At 31.6% G+C, this 25,592-nt stretch overlaps 3 protein-coding genes across 7 annotated transcripts; 1 reads left to right on the top strand and 2 right to left on the bottom strand.

The window, feature by feature from the left end:
* Nucleotides 1–1,536: 1,536 nt before the first annotated feature.
* Nucleotides 1,537–12,054, bottom strand: LOC126914202 (uncharacterized). Of its 4 annotated transcripts, none has more exons than XM_050717824.1 (13): nucleotides 11,492–12,054; nucleotides 8,937–9,040; nucleotides 8,785–8,859; nucleotides 7,233–7,317; nucleotides 6,925–7,104; nucleotides 6,726–6,766; nucleotides 5,837–5,996; nucleotides 5,614–5,726; nucleotides 5,395–5,530; nucleotides 4,079–4,691; nucleotides 3,270–3,727; nucleotides 2,120–2,318; nucleotides 1,537–2,018 (listed from the first exon to the last, which is right to left on the bottom strand). In XM_050717824.1, exons 3-12 carry the CDS (start codon nucleotides 8,785–8,787, stop codon nucleotides 2,155–2,157), a joined length of 1,953 nt encoding a protein of 650 aa, XP_050573781.1. In that variant the 5' UTR covers nucleotides 8,788–8,859; nucleotides 8,937–9,040; nucleotides 11,492–12,054; the 3' UTR covers nucleotides 1,537–2,018; nucleotides 2,120–2,154. The 4 variants fall into 4 exon arrangements, with proteins under 4 accessions (XP_050573781.1, XP_050573782.1, XP_050573779.1 ...); XM_050717825.1 differs by lacking the exon at nucleotides 11,492–12,054 and adding an exon at nucleotides 11,221–11,473; XM_050717822.1 differs by lacking the exon at nucleotides 11,492–12,054 and adding an exon at nucleotides 11,005–11,472 and having other exon boundaries at nucleotides 8,785–9,040.
* A 123-nt stretch (nucleotides 12,055–12,177) lies between these two features.
* LOC126914203 (nucleolar complex protein 2 homolog) lies at nucleotides 12,178–16,255 on the bottom strand. Its single transcript, XM_050717826.1, has 12 exons — nucleotides 15,905–16,255; nucleotides 15,600–15,754; nucleotides 15,275–15,513; nucleotides 15,059–15,171; nucleotides 14,848–14,957; nucleotides 14,616–14,773; nucleotides 14,311–14,535; nucleotides 14,026–14,214; nucleotides 13,817–13,936; nucleotides 13,612–13,743; nucleotides 13,160–13,375; nucleotides 12,178–12,730 (listed from the first exon to the last, which is right to left on the bottom strand). The coding sequence occupies exons 2-12, from the start codon at nucleotides 15,745–15,747 to the stop codon at nucleotides 12,236–12,238; spliced, it is 2,145 nt and encodes a 714-aa protein (XP_050573783.1). The 5' UTR covers nucleotides 15,748–15,754; nucleotides 15,905–16,255; the 3' UTR covers nucleotides 12,178–12,235.
* A 2,422-nt stretch (nucleotides 16,256–18,677) lies between these two features.
* LOC126914213 (alkylglycerol monooxygenase-like) lies at nucleotides 18,678–24,420 on the top strand. 2 transcript variants are annotated; one of them, XR_007709604.1, is made up of 9 exons: nucleotides 18,678–19,641; nucleotides 19,904–20,028; nucleotides 20,700–20,851; nucleotides 20,933–21,036; nucleotides 21,948–22,110; nucleotides 22,207–22,358; nucleotides 22,766–22,900; nucleotides 22,982–23,250; nucleotides 23,403–23,499. XR_007709604.1 is itself a non-coding variant. In XM_050717854.1 (9 exons), exons 1-9 carry the CDS (start codon nucleotides 19,405–19,407, stop codon nucleotides 23,872–23,874), a joined length of 1,446 nt encoding a protein of 481 aa, XP_050573811.1. In that variant the 5' UTR covers nucleotides 18,686–19,404; the 3' UTR covers nucleotides 23,875–24,420. The 2 variants fall into 2 exon arrangements, 1 of the variants encoding a protein (XP_050573811.1); XM_050717854.1 differs by lacking the exon at nucleotides 22,982–23,250 and adding an exon at nucleotides 23,611–24,420 and having other exon boundaries at nucleotides 18,686–19,641; nucleotides 23,403–23,516.
* The last annotated feature ends 1,172 nt before the right edge of the window (nucleotides 24,421–25,592 follow it).

The following is a 25,592-nucleotide window of genomic DNA, read 5'->3' as shown; positions in this document are numbered from 1 at the left end:
AGAACGATATTTTCGTGTTCGATTAAGATCGATATCTTGATATCTGTTTTGTGTCTTCGTTTGAAAATTATAGATTCGCATCGCGTATACATATCATATCGTGTTTCGTTATCTAACAATATTTAATGTAATAACGCCCAACAGGCCTAATCCACGATGATAAAGATAAACATAAATATAATATATCTATATAATATATATATAATACATATATAATATATAATAAAGTGTTTTGCTGTACGATATATTATTTCAAGTCTTAATATTGGTACCACGGATTTTTCAACTCCTTAGTAGCTTACTCCTTTTTGCAAAATTAATTAAAGCTTGAAAACTTTGCCTCGTTCATTGCCATTAGCAATAAAAGGGGGGCAAAAATTGTAAAATTACCATAGTAAGCAGTAACAATATGATCTAGAAAAGAGGAGTGGAAATGGTACTATATACGTACATATTTATTACCACGTATATGAATTTACGCTTCACATTTAGTCAATTTTGATGTTCTGTTTCTTCGTCTTGTCATATTTTTCGGTATCTTATGACTTTTAATTTAATTAAAATTTGCCCCATTGAGAATAAACAATTTTATACCTATATAGGAATAAATTTAAATGTATCGCTATACGTGTATCTTATCTTTCAGATACATGCATGCTGTCAATAATAAATGTTATAAATAGTACTATAATTAATTGCAGCGTTACCAGTAACGTTCGTCCCAATTGCACTTACGCAAAAATCAGCGTAGCTATCGTTACAACGAGCATACAATTCTATGATACATAATGTATGCGTTATCAGTGATATCGATAAAAATTACAGGACGTTATATACTTAAACAAGAAAAGCAGAATTTCATAACATTATGTTTAAACAATAACAAGTACTTGAGATTTTGTTATAGATGTAAACGCGACTGTCAAATGTACGGTATTTACCAAAATATACCTTACAGGGACACGTCCATCGATTTCTTAACTCACTGACATTTCGATTAAAGCAAATAGTGAAATAAAGGTGAATGCAATCGACAAACTCGTATCGATTTATTAGAAAAATTATTTGACTCGGAATTTTCAAGTTAGCCAAGTTCGTGTAAACGAAATATCTTTGTTTCTTCAAATTATAAAATTAATAAGAACGTTATAAACTTGATTTTCGCAAGAATACGTCGAATGGGAATAAGACGAGAAAAGTCAATAAACTCGCAGTAAAACAAAAAAATCGTATATTCGTTCGTATAAGAAGATAATCGAAAACTAATGCAGAAACTATGAGAAATCTTCTTTGATTCCTGAAACAGAATTTACCTACTTTATGATTACGATTACGATAATCTCGTATTATTCGGTGTTCTCATATGTTAATGAGAAACGTATTTAGACAAAACGCAGAAAAATCTTGTACAAAATAATTTTATTATAACAGTCGGTTGATCAAATAATTAGAAAGTAATACAAGGTATTTGAGATTTTTCAAAATTACAAATCGTTGTCGAAAAAAAGTATGTGAAATATTCAAAATACACCTTACTGTTATGAAAACAACATTTATTTACGCAATATTATAAAGTAAAATGCAATAACACTGCTGGAAGCATAAATAAGGATCAATATCTGAATAATGGGACATATATATGTATGTATAGCTATATCAAGCAAAACGAAGCTTCAAGATACGTATATATGTATGTGTATATATATATATTTTATATATAATATATGTAATAAATAATATATTATATAATATATGTATATATATATATACACACACATATATATGTATGTGTGTAATATGTCTGTACCACACAATTTTCTAGTGCAGAATTTCCTTCATTATTTACGACAATCATCTTCATCAAAGTTATCTTGCATCTGACAAAATCAAAAACGAAAAAAGAAAAAAAGGAACAATGAAAAGAAACAGTAACTTCGTTATAAACAAGGGAAAAAAGTTCAAATGATGTATAACGCGAAATTTGAAAATCAGTTCTGCGATCTTTGTATGTTTGCTTTCTGTAAAAAAAGAAAATAATTTTCAGTTAGATACTTTGAATTAAAAATTAGCTGCCCCTTTAAATAAAATTGGAATTTAAGTTGTAAAGTTGATAACGTACCCGTCTATATAACGTTGTAATTATTCAAGTTATCACTAAAAATCAGAATAAACAATTTCTTGCGGTTTCTCGAATTTAATCGGTCGATAATATGTCAACGACTGATCCCAGCCTCGAGGTGCCGTATTATAATTAGCTAAGTTGTGAACGCTAGCGAGTTTTGGTCCTGTATAGGTATCACTTTCGTACAGCTTTTTACCTGAAAATGAATAGATTAAATTTACAAATATTATACATTCCTCTTCGATCGCTTTTGTACCAAACATGTAACTACGGAGCAGTTTGAACTATACACGAGGGTAGACTAACAAAGTTTTGCCTCCGTTGTGATGTTTCAGAATCCAGATAAAACAACTTCTTTCTGATCGTACGATATCTTCACTTCATCATAGCTGTGCTGGCATGTGCATTATTAAGCATTTTTGTTAGTTTATCTCGATGTGAATGCGTGTTCGATGCGAATGAGTATGATAACAAAAGATGCAATTCAACGCTTTGGCTTTTCAGCGCTTCCGCGTGTATTATACAGCCAAGACTTGGCACCTAATGATTTTCACTGTTTTCGAAACTAAAACAACACTTGAAAGATTCGCGTTTCAGCTGTGACGAACAGGTGGAGTTTGCCGCGAAGGAAGATATGTAACTTCAAAAGTAAGAACTAAAGGTTTCTCTACGTTCGTTCTTTTTATTCGAGCAGAGGCAAAACTTTTCGATATTCTTTTCGATCGCTGTCAGCAATATCGTCATTGGATTTTTCCCCGAGTCAAATACCAAGAAACTGAAAAAACATCTACACCAACAAAGATAGTACATTGATATTTCCAGAGATAATACAAATATTCAATGCCCGTGAATGAATAGAGAATAAACTAGAATTAATGAAATACTTTGAAATAAAGCCCCGATATTTTTAGTATTCTTCGGATAGAACACAAGCTTTAAACGCTATTCTAGAAGCTTTTCCCGACAAATCAAATATTCCACTTTTACAATTACATGTACGATCTAAAGTAAAACTGGCTATTCGCTATTCACTGCCCGGAATAGTATTTATCTAGCGTTGGTAGCCCAAGGATGAATATTCGTGAAACAGGCGTAAAATGTAAATAGCTGTTACAAGAAAATAGAAGCGCATGCGAGTTAAACTTGCCTACATCCGGACAGATGTCAGTGAATTTACAGTCCGGCGAAACACCATGCAATAAGTTGTCGAGGACAGGTGTGCTGCGCAAATGCTTAATAGTTTCCAAAATATCTTCTTGGGAAGCTATCATCGAGAGTAACAACGACTTCGCTTCCACAGGCACTTCCGACTCTGTATTCACAAATTTCCCGTCACCGTTGTTGCAGAAGTTCTCCACTTCCTCGGAAGTAACAGATCGACGTCGACTGGAACACTCTTCGCGATACGTCGACGAATATTCTTGATCGCCGTTCATCATACTCGAGGACTCCGATTTTTCTCGGTAGATTATTTCTTCGCTGTAATCGTTCATCTGGGAGTCGGTTTCGTCGGTCGTGTATTCTGTATCATCGGTAGACACGTAACCATTGTTACAGTGGTCTTGAAGCTTTACGAGTTCCTCGTATCTTTGTCGCTCGGTTATTCTGCGTTGTAATCAATTAAAATGATATTGCAATCCCGTGCGATCAATGTTCAATTAAAATTCAATAAATGAAACTCTATTCCGATAGAACAAAACTAAATTAAAGAATTGAGAATCGCTTATACCTTTGAACAGATTGGTAGTTTACTACTGGTAGAACATTATGCATAAGTACCGTAATATTTTACTTATACTTGATGCTTGCAAGCATTTGCTTATTTTTACGCATACACGTGTACAATCATATTTCAATATGAGATATTACAAGAACGATTAAAACGATGAGAAAACAAAACGTTGTACAGGAAATAAAAGGAAAGAGCATCGAAATTTAAATGACATTTTATCTCACCTCCTATGTTCTTCCTCGTTGTTGTATTTAACGGAATTTTGCGTCTCAAAAAATCGCGTTATATCGTTATCGAGAGGAGATTGTCGTATAATTGGGATAACCTTCGGACTGAATTGTTTGTATTGCAGAATCGGTCTACATGTTTTCTCGAACTCTTGTATCAACTGTTTGACCGGAACCGGCGTGTACTCGCTCTCTTCGTTATCGATTTCTTGCCGATTATTCACGAACTTCCCTTTGTCGTTAATCGTGCTCTTCACACACTCTGTGATCCGTTGTTCTTTCATATAATTTTTCATCTCTTTGTTAGTAGCGTGCTGCGTGTTAGAAAAATTAGATTTATTCAGCGAAGCTTTGCTATAATTGTGACTGCGTCTGTTAGTAGCGATCGATGATGTCGTATTCTCGTTAACGCTATTCCTGCCGTGATAGATGTTACGTTGTTCGGTATCAGGTTCGAAAGTGATTCGACGTGATTTCTCGACTATCGACGATCGAGATTTGTCAAGAGGGAAGTCATTGTCAGTGCCAACGGCTACTTCTCTCAGATAAATCTTTTTCACTTCGGTCTGGTGGTTGCACTCTTTACCGTTACATCGATATTGATTTCGGCCTGGAACGTTTGCAGGAAACTCTGATGGTTAAAACGTACAAAACTCTGCTTCGTTTTTCGATTTCTAAGACATTCCCGGTTAATCAGATTCGACGCCTTAACGTTACCGAGAATCAATCGTTTGACACGTAACTATAACCGCTTAGAAAAGTTTAGGAAAATTGTGCGTAAACGCGCTTTAACCCGCGTCTAGTTAGCTTTTATCGGTGCAGAGATATCGGTTGGCACCGATGTACAAATAGTTGTTTATTTTAGATATACAACTAAAAAGAACGCGGTGGTAGTTTCGCATCGATTGAATAACATCGATGTCGTTTGCCAATTGAAGTCATTCAGGTTGTTGAACCTTAGACAAATCTCAAGCAGACGTGTCTAACATCGACTCGCAGGTATGTATAGAACACGTTGATCATTTTAATGTCTTAGAACGATTTTTTTAGTCGGCTATATCGTAATTTAATGTATAGAATTGCATGGAAAGTAAAACAAGATTGAGAGAGTAGAAGAGCTTGGACAGACCAGAAATAGATACGAAGTAGTTTACCTCGAACTTAAGTCCTTGGAAATTGTTAGATATTTGCTCATGATGCGAAAACAATTCGAACAAACGAGAAAATAGCGTGGAACGTTGCCAAATAGAGACGAGCCAACTAGATTGCGTAGTAGAATAAAGAAGATATATCTTTGTTCGAAAGTTGCGTACCTGTTGCAGGTGGATTTGTATCATCTAAAGATAAGTCCACGGTAAAAGGATTATAAAATGATTTTTCAACGGCTGGCTCAGGTACTATAGATGTAAGAGGAGGTAGAGTTGTAAACTTCGAACTGCCATTCATCTCCTGTTAATTGAAATTCAATTTCGTTTAACGTCCGTTTCGTTTATTTTAACACGCTATGTTGTTTGCAAAAGTATAAACCTTACCGGTTTACCCGGATACATTTTCGGCATACCAGGAGTGCTCGGTATCTGCGGTTGATCTTTGTCTACGACCCATTTTTCAGATCTTTTCCTACGTTTCGCAAATATTTCAGCACCTATAAATCGATTATACATATTGAAAAACGATGTTTCTTCGAAAGCGTAATAGAATATCATTGATTCGAACAGATCTAACGATATAAAACCGTTAATACGTGTAAATTACCACGGCCTCTTTGATTGTTTAAATCGCGAACAATATCAAAGAGTTTCTCAGGATTCTTCGGTACTGGTTCGATATTCACTTCTTCTCCCAAAGCCTGAATACCGTGTATATCCAACACTTTTCCATGTGGGTTCATCATGCATTTTAGAGGAATTTTCTCCTATCGAAACAACATTTTCAATTAGGTACAGCTGTGCATATTATTGGTATATTAGCGAGTACAATGATATTATGGTACACATATACATATATGATTTCACTTTGTTAATGAGAAAAAAAAGAAAGGTGTACTTTTGCAAGGAATATATCGAAATCGTAGAAACGAGCGTTCCCTTGCATATCTACATCTCGCTAACCAACTGCACTTTGATAGATATTTGAAACACAATTTAAAGTAAATATTCGTAAAATTACACGTCGCATAAACCGAGTTGTACAAATATTACAAATAAGAAAGTTGATCTCTCGACAGATATACGTCTGTTAACTTTTTACGTGAAAGAAATTCCTCATTAATCAAGTGGGTATAAAGTCAATCGCGCTAAAGATAAATTTAAACAATCCAATACAATCTTTAAATTTGTAATATCTGCTTGTAGTTATGAATCGAATACTATATATTTGTACAGTGGATTTGCTAAGCTACAGAAACCAAATGGAAGTTACTTTGTTGTTTTTCATGTTTTTAGATTACCGAATGTACAACGCAATTTTTTTACATTTCTGAAATGTAAGAATTTATCGATGACATAACGAGTAACAAATATTCGAGGTATATACGTATTTAGCCGATATATCTATCAAAATGATATTTGTTATTTCGTCATAAACGTCACGAAAAGTATGTATGTAAAAATACGCACTGCAATTTCGAACACACACCACTTACTCTATGAACGGGTATCAAAGGCTCTTCCGCGTCTTCTACACCTGTAATTCATCGATTTAGACAATTGAAACAAATTTTAATAAGATTTATAGATATTCGCAACGTATCGCGCATAGGTGTGGGCTGAAAGGGGGTGTTGTTCATTAAATTCCACTTATTAATCGTTACACGCATATACGTACAGTATACACGTACTTACCATTGCCGTCGTGGATCCATTTGACCGATCGTTTTTTTCTGTTCACATACATAGATTGACCTTTACTTTTCATATTTTTTACATCGCTCAACGAGTGCGAAATTCGTCGGGCGAGCTCAACTTGATCCTCGACTGTCGGATGCGATGGCGCATAAAAATACGAGGACGCAAACATTTTTCCTGCATGCAGAAAATTTCTTATATTTATTATCAATTATAACACGACGACGTAAAGATATTCTGTACAGTATAAACGTTATCTGTTAAAATTTAATATACGAGCATTTTGTATCTTTTTGGCGACTTACTATTTTTGGATTGCATAACTCCCTGAGAATCTGCGGCGGGTGTGAGTAATTTCTGCAAATTGACCGGTGTACTTCCATTGCTCTCCTTCGAAATAAAAATAAGTCGGTTTAATAAAAATATTGAAAAATAAGAAAGTTTATATGAATCTGAGAATGGTTTAAGAAGTACTGGGAATATATAAGTACGATAAGAGTAACGTACAGTATAATACATTACAATAGTATTATATATATAGTATGTTGGTATATAGATCTGTGACGTTTATTTTGATTGCGATGATCGCTAATTGTTAGGAATTCTTATCGTCAGATTATATCGAATAAATCACAACGAAAGCAAACATTCGTTTTTCTGCTTTAAGTTTCTATCCCGCCTATTTAATAGAAGCTTCACATTGTTGACAGTTGAATTAGTTTTAGCTAAGTGAATGCATTGTTGGCATTTTCCGTGAAACCTTGTTGCAAACAGATTCTTGCGTCTTAAACGCATCTGCGTTTAGCGCAGTTATTCTATATTAATATGTATTTCATATAATATTTTAATAAAAGTTACTCATATAAAACTAATACTTTGAATATATGTATAATAAAATGTATGATTAGTATCAAAATTTATAAGAGTAAATGATATTACATTTAGAAATATTTCAACTAAAGTTTGATACATAGAGTTATTCCTTTGTAAGAGATTAATTAATTATTTGTCATTTTAATAGTCTAAATGAAACTACATATATATATATGTATTGTATATTCATTACTTCAGAGTTGTGCATCTTAAAACGTACATATCTGACGAAACGAACTGCATTTGTAATAGAGTAATTTTAAAGAGATAAACTGGATGTAAACAAGCTGACGAATACAAACTGGGCAAGTTTACAGAGCCACGGTCACAAAGTTATTATAGGTTAATTCCATATTCACTAAATAGTACATATATGTACATGTGTAAATTTTTCTATTATCCGGAAAAGTAACCATCAAATGTCTCGCAAGTACCAGAGAATCTCGTTTATCTCGAAATGTTAATCGTTGGGCGATCATGTTTTGTAATACAAGATAAAGCGAATATAAAGTGAACACAAAGTAAGTATAAAGAAACAAACGCGTCTGTTTAAATAACACATGAATATTCTTAATTCTAAATAAATAAACTTTCCAAAAAATTCTAGTTTAATCGTACATTAAATAGGGCAATTTATGAGTCGTAAAATCTTGATTGCTTTTGTGATCAAGGCATAAAACGTAATTTGTCAATGGTAAAATGTAAATGATTTGTTTCCTAAACTGAATTACTAAAACGGCGTTAATCGCTTAAATAACGTACCTTTGTAATAGAGAAAGAACGAGAGACAGAGGAGAAAGAGAATTCAACGTAAATATTTGTAAATGTATCGATTATCATCACTGTGCTTAACACGAAGCTAATTCATATTTAAAGAATGAAATATTAATTGCTATTATTAGTCTTAACAATCTTATCCGTAGTGCAAACGTACCAAAGACATAGTTTCAGCGATCATAAAGTAAATACAATATACATACTCACCATATCGAAATGCAGTATCTTCGAAGTAAGATGCTCGAGAAAGTTCCTCTTCACAGGATCGTGCCTATCAGAGGGCTTAAAACCACGGGAACGTATTACAACATTGTCCGCAGAGACGCTTCTTTGCAGGTAATTGTTTCCTTGTAAATTACCGTAATTCACACTGTACTGGTACTCTGCATCCTTCGAATTTTCGGACGTGACTCTGTACGAACTGTACGTGTTGCTCAAAACGTTCCGCTTCGTGTTATTGTGTCTGCCGAAATGGTAACTGTTTAGTCTATGTTTTCGCGCAAACCGTTCAATCTTCGCTATATACTTTGCTTTCTTATAATAAATCGATCTTTGAAAAACAATAGAATAAAAAATATATTGATATTACTCCCGTAACTACTTTTAACGTAGTTTCATTGTTAAATGGATGAAATTAAATTTTAAAGTTCGAAATAAACAATCGTTTCTTTTTTTCCATAACGAGTGCTAACATAAATTTTAAATGATATTATTTTGACAATTGAGAAATATAATAACGTATAAAAGATTATACAAATCATAAATACCACAGTGTAATTTGTACGTATATTTAAAACGAACACTTTAACACGTAATAGCACTTTCTACTTAAAATATTACTTAACTTGAAATATTTTAATACAAGGATCGGCTCGATGGTTCCGATTAATCAAGACACAGCGTACAGTTAGTAAAATTATGCGTAATACGTATTTATAAAAGAAGGAAGAAGAGTGAAACTGTGCAAGATTCAACGGGAATTCATCTTGTAAATGATATTATTTGAACGAAACGTTTTTCAAGAAATTGAACGCATAAAAAATATTGTATCTTTATTTGATTTATCATCCGACAAAAATAAAACTTTAATAAAAGATAAACAATGTATACAAATGTAAAAAAAAGTATCGACAACAAATTCGATGTATATATATATATATATGACATCGGATAAATCCGATTTCTTATCGAAGGAAATTGGTTCTCTTCCAAGCAGCCAATTAATTCCGCGTTGCAGTATTGGCAGCGGTACAATAAGGTTCTGTGCAAAAGAAATGCTAAATTTATCTGTTGTAACGTAATACGCAGTAACAGTTCGAGCGTTTGCGTTCGGGGTATACTACCAGTGCTGTATTTATTAGAAAGCAAGTTAATCGAAAAAATATTTAGACAAATCAAGACTAATCGTAAACTTAGAAGAAGTGAATCAATTAATATTTATAAAAGCTCAAATATCGTAGTATAAAATATAAGGTAAGGAGTCGAAGGAAAGTTGTTACTAGAACATTGTAGATGATTTAGTCGTAAGAAAAATAGTTTTATCAACGTTGCGTTCGTAAATATAAATACTAATTAGAATTTATTAATATCAACGAATGATCGATAAAATACTTCCGTTCGATTGTTTCATTTATCGTCGAACTTTTACTATATTTCATGTTTGAATAATACTGTATAATTTTAATTCCGACTTGTATCTTTTTACAATATCGATACGATAGGAAATAATTAAAACGAATTACTGTATTTCTATAAAGCCTATAACACGAATTATTCTCAATTAAAGTCATTAACGTCAATCATGTAAAAATGTATTTGAGACGCTTTAGAAAATTTTTCCAATTTAACATCTTTTATAACTTAAAGTAATATTACCGTGTTAACATTCTAACTACGAATAACGTGATCGATCTGTTGCTTTAAATAGATTATTCGGCAGAAGTTCGAGTGTTTTAAAACTGAACGAATTATCGAAGGGAATATCCCCACCGATCGAAAATAATGCTAATGTTTAATTCAAAGAATTTTTTATTGTCAATTATATGTGAAAAACAAATTTTCTACGATTAACGATATTACTTATCGTTTCTTAATATTATGTAATTAAAATATTTTTCCACTATCCTCGGGAATATAAAGAAATTTACCAATGGTTGACGTTAACCATTGATATTTAACGTAATATTATTTATAATTTCGTATACTTTAGACTTTAAAAGCTCAAAAGAAGGGTCTTAAGCGATACGTTGTTTAATCATCGAAGCATCGCACGATTAAGCACAGTTTGACTGAAATTACATTTTCGTCGCAGGATATAACCCAAAACTTTTACAAAAAGTAAGAACGCGGTGAGAAACTTTTTTTCTCGTTATTTTTCTATTTCTTCCTAATTGCCTTTCGAAAAGAAAGAAGGAAATGAAAATTTACTTATCGAACGGTGCCCTCCTCATTTCGACGTTCTATGCACAGTTCGCTCGTTCCTTTCCTCTTTATCTTGAGGCGGTTTCCCTTTTCGCGACAATTCTTTTGCGAATTTACGTAACCCGCGAGCGTACTATACTCCGAACTAAGTGGACTGTACGGAAAGTGAACGAATCTCACGACGAAGGCTCCCTCGCCATGAAAGACAAAATCGCATCTTACAAAATGTTCCCTGGCACGCACGGACTTGGCCGGTTAGGCACACACAACCGCGGCAACTTCGTCAGCGCGGCACTTAGTGGCTAGCGGTCACCAGCATCGTCCGGTACTGGCTCATTCATGCCCGAGACTTATGGCAAAGAAACCGAACGCGGAACAGATATTTATTTTTATATCAAACAGATTATCATAAATTTCTTGCAAACGTGACGGAAAATTTCACGCTCCAGCTACATCGTTCGATAAACATTTGCTTTTTTTTCGATTCACCTACATACGTAACCGAATCCTCTTCCAATGGAGTCGCCCAAATGCTCAATCGTTCGAAGGACAAGCTCGATGCTTGGTCAAGCTTTTCTCGTCGCCTCTACCTTTATTTCTTAACAATTGAAACACTATGATTCTTCTTCCTTCAAATTTTTTTTTCTTATCTGTAACGTTCACTTGAATGAATTACTGCATAAGCACAGGATGCTTTATAATAGCGCCTAGCCGTCGCTATACCAACTTCCCGACTGCCTTGAGTCGTCTTCGGTAAAAATAGACTATCAGAAAGCGACACCTTAGAAATCAGTGGCTGTTGCTGTACACCACATAAGTTATAGTACCTATTCAATACCGTCACAATTTCTCTTAAACAGCTTTATCATTTTATCATAATAAACGTTATCGATATGCAATAAACGATAGAAGTCGAAAAATTGTCTGACGAGAGATATCTCAGATAAATGATAATCTGTTTTTCTATTTGAAATGGCCGTATGTTAAACGTCAAATATCTATCTCATAATAAAATTTATACCTAGAAGATTGAAATATATCTTTGGAATAATACACGTTTAAATTAATAAAAGTATATTGTTTTTAACTTTAGATCAATTACGTAATTTTTTTTCGTTATTTAAAACTATAAAAACATTTATTATACGATACATTGAATTCTGAAAAAGTATTACTTCGTTTATAAAATTAAAACTGATATCTATTTATTGTCATATACATGTAAAATCAATTACATTTAGTCCCAATCGTCACTATTGATATCTTGCACGATATCTGTATTTTCTTTAGGCAAGTCAATATCCTGAATGCCTTTGCTAACTTTCAGCTTTTTCTTTTTTGGTCTAGAACGTTTCTCAGACTTTTCCTCATTGGATTTTATCTTCATATCAAATTCACTCTCATCGCTGCTTTCTTCTTTATCTTCTTTGCCTTTCTTTAATTTTCTTATAGTTGGTAAACTATATTCAGCGATATCCTCATTCTTCGTAAGTAGTTTAAGTTTCTGAGATTGGTGGATTTTTATCCAAGATTCGTAGAATTTCGATAACGATGTACCTTGCACTTTTATCTTGTTCTCCCAGTTCTTTATCTCCTGCATATTTTTTAAATCAATTACGGTTTTATTACGTTCTGTTTCGATATATTTCCTGTTTTCCACAATTTTATCTAACAGCTGTTTCATTTTTCTACAATAGTTTGCTATGCAACATTTCTTTAAAAATGCCTTTAGCTAGAAACAAAAACGAGTAAGCATGTAAAACCTCCGTTCGAAGTGTCATATTTGCATTAATATAAAAAAAAGTTCGATTATAACGAGTGAATTAAGATTAATACTGTCAACGTTCATTCGATAAAAATAAGAACATATAGATACAGTACGTACTATTGAGTTCTGAAGTGTTTATGGATATTACCATGTTGTGTCTATGTAATTCTTAAATTTCAATATGAGTATCGAATCAGTACTTCAACCTTTTAATATCTTCATTATCTATTATGTATACAGTATACATACTATAATTATACTTTATCACTTCATCAAATGAAAACATCCATAATCAACAACGGACAATATTAATTTTAGTTTATTTATAGTATAATAGTATAATTTCGTTTATTTAATTTATACCATCTATTCAAATATAAATAATTGACTTACCTGTATTATACATGGTATATATAAATCCGGAAAATATACTGTATGGCTATCCTTAGCAGCATTCTCTAAGATAAGCTTATATATTGAATCAATAAGATTATCTTTAAAACCATTTTCCTGTAATTGGGACTTGGACATCCTTAAGATACAAATGAAGGGTGTTGGCTTCATTGATACTGCCTTATGTTTCTTATTAAAATCGTAGGAATTTAATATCTGCAAACATAAAGAATCTTATAATATACAAAAGATTTAAATATTTGTATAGTGACGTCAATTGTAAATGGATTCACATACATTTAAATAAGGGTTTTAAATGAAAAAAATGGAAAATGTTTTTGTTAAACGATGAAATTGGTGCTTCCAACTAAATATTTGCGTTATTTATCAAAATACTACAATTGATTTCTAAAATTATTTTTTATCTTTTCTGACAAAAAACTTTGACATACCTCTAATAAAAATGGTAATACAGGTATAAATGTTCCAGTTTCTCTAGAAATATCTATTAACATTTGTAAACAGTGAAATCTCAGGGGATAATATTGTGGCGTTGGTATTACTTTGATAGTTCCTATGATAATCTGTAAATATATAATATATGTTAAATATTTGATTGATAAAAAAAATTATAACATTGAAAATAAGAGTACACACTTGTACAAGAGGATATAAAAGTGAATGTAACATGGAATCACTTTTTGATAAATTTATCAATTCTGACCAAAATCTCAATGAATTTATGTACTGCCAATTGTACACAGCTTGAAAATGTTCCTGCAATGCATTAGATATAGATTGATTTATTAATAAAACATAATATTAACAGAAAAGTATATGTAGTATTTTACTGTAAATATTATTACCTTTTTTTTTAAAGTCATAGCATTTCTTAAATGAATAGCTAGCTGTCTAATATATAAGAAAGCGTGATTGTAAGCTAAATTACTATCAAGCAGATACATTTCAACTAAAGAATGTCTCATAAAATTTATTGCAGGTAAAGTTGTAAGGGATACAAATTTAGAATTTTCAACATATTTTACATACATCGTCTGCAACATATTAATTTAAAAATATTAACTGTACCTCGCTATATTTTTATTATATATATTATAAATGCCAATATGGTATTAAAATTCTATTTTTACCTTAAATAATGTTTCTAAAACAGATTCTCGATTGCTGGTCGCAATACGTAATATGCTCAAAAAAGAAACAACACGAACAGTTTCTTCTCCAGTTGACCAAAATTTCAACAAAATCTTCAATAATGGTTTATTTAACGATGAAAATGATTGTGTATATGGTAACATTTGATGTAAATGTTTCAAAAGGATTGTGAGAATATTAGACGACGTTACATTTTGTAAAATCTATAAATAAATACACATATATAGCTACAATGATTAAAATCCACCATGCTGAATGTTTAAATATTAGTAATGGTATTTACCTTAATTAAATCTGTTAAATAAGACTTGAGAATATTTTTTACTTTTCCAAACCGTTTAAGCTTATGAATTTGAGATTGAGTTTCCGAACTCAGTTTTAAATAACGCTTAAATGCATCCGGTAAATACAGTATACACAGTTGTACAACTTCATTAAATACTAAAAAATATTTTAATTGTTGAAGTAGAAAATACATTTATTCAATATTAATATTGAATGCTAAAAAAACCAACCTGCACCACCCTCTACTTTATATTGTAAGAATTTTGGATCAGCAGATTCAGCTACAGTCTCTAACGCGGCATGGAAAGCTTCTACAGCACATTTAATCGTTTTACATGATCTGGAAAGTTATATACAGTTGCATATAGTACATATATACAAACTAATGCAACCAGTTTAATTAATAGCGGTATAAAATGAATTACTAATATAAAACAGTACTTGTCTGTTTGAATATCTTCTTGCCATGTTTTTAATAATTTCAATGTGATTTTTCGTTTGTCCCTTACTTCACTACCTTGATCCATTTCATAATCACTCTCATCGCTAGCAACCTGAAATTTTATATATATAAAATAATATTTTTCTATCCCCTCTTATTTTCTATATCAAATAGTTCTGGTTTCGTTAATATGTGGAGATATTTCATTTTCATACCTCTAAACGACTACTGGGTATATGTTTTGTATCTAATTCATTTAATGAAGATCTATCATCATCATTAATATCATCATCCTCGTCTGATATATTAAATTCTAAAAGATTTTTATCATTTTCTTTTAAATATGTATAAAACTCAGGATCTGTATCCTTCAATCTCATTAAAGATTTCTTATGTTCTACTGGATCCATGTCACTTTCGCTACTTTCAGCATCATCTTCATAGGTATTTTCACCTATCGCATAATATATAAAATTCTGTATAAATACAATGTAATTTTTTGTGATTTTTGAAGATAATAAAGCTTTCATTCGTTAGTACCTTGGTCATGATTATCATTGCCATTTATTTCGTCGTCAAAAGTTTGATTAAAGAAGTCATCCATAGTTGCATCTTTTAATTGCTTCCTCTTCTTTGTAACAAGTTTTTTCGTTTTTCCCTTCACAGATTTTTCTTTTTTTATTTTCATGGTTTAACTGCAAGCAGAAACGAGCTAAATATAAGTTTATACATATGTACAAATAAATTTCAAGAAATAATATTGATATAGTAAATATAACCTATAAAACTTCTACTTCTATTTTCTTAGTTTCATATTACGTTCTTATAAAATATATGATACGTACCATATAAAAATAAAAAGAAAATGAGAATACTGTTTATTTATGTTATATGATATTTTTGGTATTTAAATTAAAATGTTTACGATTCTAGCTCGTTTTAAACATTACTTCAATTTCCCACGTGCATAACTTGGTTAATCAATAACACAACATTTAATGTTGGTAACTCTGGGTACCTGACATAACTTTTAACGTTGATAAAATAGAAACCATCCCTATCATCAAGTATTTTCAATGGTCTTTATCGACTGGACGAGGAGGTATCTTTTCAAAAAATCTTTTTTTTTTTAATTATCATCGCAACAGAGATATCTAGTAATACATCATCAATACGAATAAACAATAGAAGAAATAAATAAATTCATTTTACGAAGGACGGGAAGTAATTATTTATTACCATTTTGCACTTGTAAAATTATTATTCCATTCGAGTTTGCCTAATGCAGATGCATTTATAATTACGTAATACTCGTATAATGGTAAATAAATTTAATAATATTTGAATTAAAAATTAAGAAAATTTACTACTAAATGTTCGACTTATTATACCAATAATTAAGATGTCGTACATTATTATAATCCGTATACGTGTTTCAGGCAATCGTAATGTTCGCAGATTTTATAAAATCTTGTTCGCAAATAATATGCTTCTTTCCTCAATATATTCTTCTATTTTAAGAAAAAATACCTATATTTTAACAATTATTTGCTAAAGAAAAGAAGTCTTAAATAACTTGGTAGTAAGCAAATTCATTACATAACAAACTGTAGAAGAAATAAATTAACAATATGTTGTGCACACTATCTAAACAATATTAGTAGGGTCATGATCTCGATTACCACCAACAAGGGATACTATCGACACGATATAATTTTTAAAACATTGGAAACCTGAGTTTAAAAAAGATGTTAATGTAACGTAAAAAGCTGATATGTAACGAGCAATTAAGAAATAATTGAGATTAGGACAGTCACAGAATGATAATAATGCTTTGTTCAGTGTTATCCTACGAGTTTCACAAACAGTAAACATGTGCATATGAATATATATCGTACATATACACATACAATTACGAAACATCGGAGACTTCTGTCCATTGGCTTTATATCTCTCTAAAAATCGCTGAATTTTTTTAAATATCATTTACAATTTCCGATAAGTAAAAAGATTTAAATTTTCGTTTAAAAAGTAGGAAATGACCTTGAAGTATCGAAAAAATAGAAGTAACAGGAAAGTTTTGAATACTGCATTATGCGTCTAGCTTGTTATACGAGATTCTCATACGAACCAATTTTCGCTAACGTTATCACTTATACCGACTTATGGAATTATCGACAAGTTTCGCTTCTTTACGTATCTTATCCTACACAATCTAATATGTGCATATATATGTATTCATATGCGTGCGATGTATTCATGTACGTGCCTTTAATGGGTACATATAAGAGCCTGTCTTCGCGAAATATCAAATTGACATTAAATTTTGTAACTAAAATAGTAGCTTTTATGTCAAAATTTGGAACAGAAGCTAATTTACTATTGAAAATCGTCAGGTTTCGTTTATCCCAAGCAGTTGACGAAATATCTTCGAAAGTGCTGTTCATGATCTTACTACGGTATTTATTTAAATAATTATATACTTTAATTATAGTAAATAACCTAGGTAACCTTTGCTGATTTTTATGTAGGCGCCTAATCGACTAAATAAAGAAAGCGACAAACAATTCTTATATCGTCATTACAGTCCTTGAGTTTGACGTTCATAGACGTCACTTCCCATAGCAAACTGAAAAATAAAGCGTATCGACGATAGATAATAGAAGAACCGCGTCGTTGAAATATATGCAATATTTGCCGGAGAGATAGTTGGATCTACAGCGTTATCGTTAATTAAGAAACCGATTATTTTGAGGAGACCGTTGAATATGAAATCGATTGGCCGCTTGGAACTCCTATTACGATTAAAGTACGTAATGACGTAATGGATGTGTAGGACACAGAATTCAACGACATCTATAGAAAATCGATTGCTTCTTTAAATTTTGATACAAAAGAATTCACCTGACGCGGACCGCTTGCATATTTTCTAAGTAAATTCTTCCGTGAGACATTCGCTCTAACGGAAAAATGAATAATTGAAAAGATTCACAAAACGATTAGAAGTTTTTTCACTTGACGCAAAAGACAAAAGTTTGTTACATTTATTCAAAAATATATATTTTATACGATATAAATTTTTCGTTGTTTTGCAACGAACGTGACAAATGTTGCTGAAACTTAAAACTAAGAGAAACTAGATACACATGTACGTTTGCAAATATCGATATATTATTTTTAATGTATATGTAATGTAATGCCGTTTGAAAAACGTAAATCTATTTTACATTCAATTTTACGTACGTATATCCTTTTCTGTTTAAAAATCAATTTTGAAGTCGAGTTCAAAATGGAAATAACATCTTATAACAAGCTTATTCGTTATGTGAAATTAACCGAAATATTAAATTTGGCATATGAAATGTACAAACAATCTTGCATACGGCAATAGTATAATTTATTGGTTTGCCCACTCTTGCGAGAATAATTAATGCGTGTTATGAAACACCCTGTCTGCCGCCAATGCAGCGTCTGACATACTGAAGGTTTGCATACAGTGGTGTATCATGCGTTTTCCTACTCTTATAAATTCTTCCAACGTATCTTTTATGACATCATTGTTTATCTGTAATATCGAAAAAACCATGTAATATTGAAAAAGTGAGAGAAAATAACGATTTATCATAATCCGTAAAGTCTCTTATCGTCTTCGTTACGTTTTCAAAATATACAACATGCGCGTAAACTTATATTAGTTAATTATTGTCTGTATGTCGATTATGATTTTCTGAAAATATGGTAAAACATTTTTGAGCGACTAATTCTTCCCTCTTAAATCACGTGTATCTTTTAATCAACGTTCAACGATTTTAATTACAGTTTAAATTTGATTCAAGTGAAATTTAAGCTGTAAATTAATTAAAATTAAATTAAATTTGATTAGCTTATAGTAGATTAGTAGTTAGCAATGCACCGACACCGTAGCTTTCGACGAAAATTAAAATAATATTTGTATCAAAGAATACGATAAAAAAAGAAATCGATACATGTTTAAATTACATTACTCTATTGGTAATATTTGCGTTTAGATGTCCAATCCAATAGATGACACGAACGTCCAATAGATAAACATTTGTTGATCACTTCGTTAATAATACGAAGAGCTTGCGATTAAGATTCGACGTGTTGTGAAATTAAGACGTGTCGCAGAGTGCAGTTTAATTCCATTCAATCTTTATTTTTAGCAACCATCGATATATTTAGCATAGTTTAATTCGAATAAGATGCTATCTTCATTGTCGCGCCTTTACCACATACGGCCGTGAAAGAAACATCGCGCGTACATACTCACGTGTCCTCGGTTAGCTCGAACTTACATATATAAACGATACGTGCACTCAGTTCGATGACTAAAACAGAATCGGATGCAGTTATAGCGCTTCACTGGGTTTACTTTGTTTCGTCGTTCAACAGTATTTATCTGAACGTCAAAGTGCAACGTACTATAGCAACGAACGAAATGAATATTTCTAAGGCTAATTTGATCGATCAGTTAAAACACACAGGGAAACTCTGGTATCTTGTTAACCCCTATGAGACAATTTTCGAATTCCCACACGAAGTTCCCGATTATCAGCAGCAGGTAACCACATTTATATTTTATAATAATATAAAGCGCGAGACGCGTCTCTTTTTACCGTTGCTGCCGCAAAATTATTTATATAATTAACGAATAGTAAGTTTTGTATATTTTTACGTTAAATTTTAATATGGTGTTCGGTAAAGAAGACAAAATTTCGTATATTGCGAAGTTTATGAAATAATATGTAGATACGTACGTTATCGATAACACTGTAACAAACATAAATATTGCATCAATTAAGATAAGATAAATGTATACGTAGGTATGGTTACCATTTTTGGTCCTTATCGTATTTGAGCATATTATACTGGCCTTTAAGAAGAAAAGATTCCGCTTGAACGATCAAGTGACTTCCTTGTCTCAATGGATATTGCAAGAAACTAGCCGGTAAGCATAGGTAATTTTTGAAATGTATCCGCAATTACCGCTCTTTGTAATTAAAAAAGACAAATTTTAAACACTGGTACGATATTATGAAAATAAAGTGCAACGATAAAATAAAATCTTTCTTTATGGATTTCAATGGTAATAAAAGAACCGTCCTGTTATATTTACGTATATCGTTTTAGGAATTACAAACTGCCTCATAATTATCATATATGAAACATACCGATTTATAACTTTTCGATAACAGCATCTAAAACATTTCTATTGCTTATCCAGTCCAGTGAAACAAAAATTAGATTTTCTTAATGGCGAATATGATCGAATCGTTCAAAGATACGAAATCTATTTACGTCCTAGTGATCTTAATGCGTATTTTTAATTGACACGGTACTTGGTGCATTCCCGTTGATGCGCGCTGCAAAACGATGTATGCTTTTATATGGTCTAGTAATCCTTAATACTAGGTCCAGTAATCGCATCAACATATATTACCTGTCATCTTATCCGAAGTATCATCGTATCTTTTGACCGAAAATCGCGATCAAACTTTGCAAATTAATAATAACACGGAAATAAGTTCGATTCCTTTTTGTAAATGAATTATCTGCTAATTAACGTCTCGACGATGAAGTGGGTGATTCGACTCTAATATCTTCAACGATACCTTCCAGTACTCTCTTCCGTGGTGCCGAATATTACGCGTACATCGTAATTTACGAGAGATGTCGCTGGTGGAATCTGCCTTGGAACTCTCTATGGACTTGGTGTATCACTGCCGTGGGGGTGGATTTCTGTTACTATTGGGTTCACCGCAGTAACCACGGTTAAATTCCTATCCAACCATGTGTGTGTGATTGTCCATCCTCTACTTGACAAATTTATACTGTTTCTCGCCCGTTTACAGAGATACACTTTTTATGGGCTCAGCATCAAGTACATCATAGCAGCGAAGAATTCAATCTCGCGGTTGGTCTGCGGCAATCCATCTTGCAACACTGGTGTAATTTCGTAAGTATCGCTCGTGTTACATACAGATACGTTCCACGCTACGAAATGAAGAAAAGAAGGGAAATTCGATGTTTCGCATATCTGCGTACACGTTGCGTTTTTTTTTTTTTTATTTATATGTAAATGAAGCAACAATGAAAGAAAGAATTTATCAAACGATTTCAAAGATACATTTGACAGCAAAATTGAAAGATCTTGGAACTTTTGCCGAAAAGGGTATGGATCTCTGAATTGTTGTAACATTAAAAAAAAAAAACACAAGCAAAGCGAATTTACTTTTGTTAAATGTATTTTGCCATTTACATCGCTTATATCGTTGTAGACACTTTTACACTAGTCAGCAGGATGGACAAGTCAAGATACCGTTTTTCTCAACAATTTTACGGAACTAAATGTGTCTTCGGAAATTGAAGAATTATTTTCCTGACTCAAATCGCTGTAAATGCGAAGATCGAAACCTCGTATTTAATAGGAGCAGTGAAAAGTTGTAGTATTTCCCTTAAAATCAATTTATTCTCAACAAGGTTGAAGTTGATAGAGGCTTGATTCTTCGAATTGGTCCTAGGCAGATTAACGTACAATTTTTGTTCAGCAGGTGAAAATATATTCAACGAGAAAATTTCGCGATGCTTTAATTTTGCTGTTAATCACATCTTTGTAAATTACATCTTTCTGAAATATCTAAAGCATATTCTATCGGTATGACGTAATTTTGTAATTATAAATAAATAATCTTGCGTAAACGTTGTAACGTTATAGGATAAATTTTTTCCAAAGATAAAATATCGAGCATATATACGATATAATAATAAAATATCGAGTTAAGAGGGCATGCGTTGATATCGTGCAAATATGCAAAAATGTTATTCCACGCTATACTGTAGAGATACATGTGTGTAATCTGTTTACAGATGTTATATTTACCTCTTGCATTATTTATACCGCCATCGCATTTCATCGTACATAATCAGTTTAATTTAATTTATCAATTATGGATTCATACGACTGTCATTGATGATCTTGGACCGTTCGAGCTAATATTCAACACACCAAAACATCATCGTGTACATCATGGTAAAAGACAGATGGGTCTTATATTATATTAAACGATATTGTTAGTAATCATTGTTGCGATTATTATCAACTACAATTATTATATATCGTGGATAGGTTGCAACTTATATTGCCTGGACAAAAATTACGGTGGCGTTCTCATTATATGGGATAAATTATTTGGAACATTCATGCGAGAAAAAGAAAAGGAAGAGATAATTTATGGCTTAGTTGTTAGCGCTCGATCTTTTAATCCCCTGTATTTACAGGTAAGGTCATATCTGTTTAGACCATATCTCTTTATTTAACCGTTAATGAAACGAACGATCATTCTGTTACATAAACTAACAATCAGTTATGTAAATATGTGTTCGATCGACACGATTTCAAAGCTAATCTATATTTTAATGAACTGTAGTAATCCATACTTTGATTCGTTCATTTATAGATTAATTTGTATATCGAATATTTTCAATTGCACCGATATGAAAGTTACAAATTAAATTATTTATGCTTATACGTAATTTACAATAATTTTGCCTCTAATATGCTAATGCATGTTGTTTATAGCAATGCTTGTTTGTTCAATATACGTTCAGATATATTTAGTCCAGTATATAGCATAACACAGATTTCGTTTGTTAATATAAAATATAATAATTTTGAATTGTTATAGACATTTTACACCGCAGAATTAATTAAAAAGGTTATACGGATGTCAACTTTTATGGACAAGTTAGGTGTTATCTGGAAAGGTCCTAGTTGGTTTCCAGGTATTCCTCGCTTAGGTCTGGATAAATATAAAATTAACGTAAGTTTTATGTTTCATACACTTTTACGTTGTTGCGACTACATTATCATCGGTATTACATATCGTTACTGTTATTATTAGACTCGACTCACAAATGTATTTGAAAAAAGTACTATCTCCTGTTGTACACTGCATTATGTTCTCATACGTTACCAACGATATTTTATGAATAATTCAACCGATAGAAAGAGAATTAGATTGTATGAAAGTACTTGTATGAAAGTAAAATGAGCTCGCTGCAAACGTTCGGAAGCGTCGTTAAATAATATTTACGAATATATAATTCGCTTTTAAGAATACTAATGGATTTATGTAATTGGTATATAACAGCGAATGCCGATATGACACAGGTACTAGTTTGAATCACCAACAAGACCACATAAACCGGTTTGGTTTTGCTATGGGTATTCTTCACCACATGATCACTGAATCTCATAACCATAAATAGATTTATTTCAAAGCACGTTTATGGTAATAATATCATTGTCGTTATTTCCAATAGGTTACATCTAGGATTAAATATGATAATTATATACCGCAGTGGCAAAACATTTACGTAATTATACACTTTTGCCTAGTTGTTTATCATCATCTTCAAATATACGAGGAAACACAGGTGAGGATCGTAATGATTTAATTATCTTTGTTTCTTTATATGCTCAAACGTTGTACTTGTCTATTTTTAAAATATCAAATACTTTTCTATATAGGATTTAAGGACCACGTCGTCGGGATTTATCGTTATTAATAATTTGCTTGCTCTTACCACTATTGGTTTACTATTTGATAAATCAAAATATGCTGGAATTTTGGAATTCATTCGATGCCTTATTTATTTAAGTTTCTCTAGAATATATTCTTCAATAAATTTATATATCTATTATGTATATGTAACTTCGTTTTGCATTTGGATTTTACATTTTCTCCATGCAGTAAAATCAAATTTTATAAATGTGGGAAGATATAGGAATTAAACTAATGTTACGGAGCATGATGAAAATATTTACACATGAATTGCCTATTTACATTATATATGATTATTTTATCACATTGATATTTATGTGATAAATAATACATTATTCGATATCATTGTTGTACGCATTTCACAGACAATAAATATCGTGGAATATAGAAATTAAGTATTTATTGACACGACCGTGAGGGTTTATCCATAGTTATCCTCGTTTGAATAAAAAAACTGGCTATATCCTGTACATAGGCATATTCGTAATTCTACAAAACGTTTTCACAATTAATATAGAAATATATAGATAACGAAATGTCTTTCGCATTCGGTATTCGTTCGTTTCAGAGTATTATATGATCGTTACATAAAAAAATTGAATAAATTATTCTACAAGCAATAAGAAAATAACATAACTTTTTGAATACGATTAATATAGTAATCAAAAATATCATGTATATACTACTATATATATACTGCTGTTATATATAAAAGAAATTGTGAACAAGATCTATAAAACTTTGATTTATAATAATCAGGTTTCTACCTGAACTTACGTCATTGGTCTCCTTTAAATCTTCGATCCATTGGGATTTTATTTCCAACAGACTCCCTTGGTTCTTTGAATTTTATAGAAACCACAAAGAAATAGAATTTTTCTTACACTCTATGTACTTGTTTCATCGTTGCATAGTGAAAACATTTGGCAATTATTAACAAAGCAGCTCGTCAATTTCGATGATTTCTGAATATGTTCTAGATATCCACATTTTGAACAACTTTTTCCTATGCGTGTAACTGCCATTCAGCCTTAGTTTCTGAAATATACATTGGCAAAAAGATTGTCGCTACCGCGACGGTGAATTGCGCGTGTAATTGTGCGTGTAATTGTGCATCTGTGGCAGCCTTGAGGCAGGCGAGTACAATAACCGAACCAACAAATACAAAAATCAACCGAAACCTAGCTCTTATCTTTTGTTTATAATGCGAATGGATAATGTTCAAAATGTTAATTTCTACAACATATTCAAGAATCATCAAAATCGGCGAGGTGGGTCCCTTTATAAACAATTACCAAATATTTCTTATACGAAATTTCATGACACAGTATTTGATTGGATTAAAAAATTGGAAGCTTTAAAATTCCTGAATTACTCCTTCCTTTACGTATGCAACAGGTTTAGATACCCGTTGTTCAAAGTATGTTTAGAATGCGAGATGTCAAGTGGCATTGTTAACTCGAATATATGCCTTGCAGCAGATTGTTCCGCAGATAAAATTTATAAATAGTTTTATGTGCTTACTTAGGTATATGCAAGTATCGTACAGGATGTTACAGAGAAGAAGTTACAAGATTTTGCGAATTTATAGTAATCATCGTTCCTGTTTTGTGCAAGATCAATTTGAAAGTTACAAGATATTTAAAAGTTAAAGAGTATCGTACTTTTTCTTTACGCGTGCAAAAAATTAAACTAGACAGGGTGATTCAAAATATATCTGCTATATGTATTTAAAAGTAGAGCGAAACTACTTGCAATTAGGTAAATGGGATTATACAATGCCAAGTGGGATAGATTATAATTTTCGTTATGTTTATTTCTTACGAAATTACAAGATTCCAAGTTACAAAAATGTTAGAATACATTCAATTACCTAAAATCTTATGCTTTTCAAATGATCCTAAGTATTAAAAATCACATCTTTTAATTCATATTTATGTTCATGTTA

This window comes from Bombus affinis, chromosome 3 (assembly GCF_024516045.1).
Source record: "Bombus affinis isolate iyBomAffi1 chromosome 3, iyBomAffi1.2, whole genome shotgun sequence".
Classification (NCBI taxonomy): domain Eukaryota; kingdom Metazoa; phylum Arthropoda; class Insecta; order Hymenoptera; family Apidae; genus Bombus; species Bombus affinis.
Note: the sequence above shows the minus strand (reverse complement) of the source record. Positions and strands in the feature narration are given on the sequence as shown.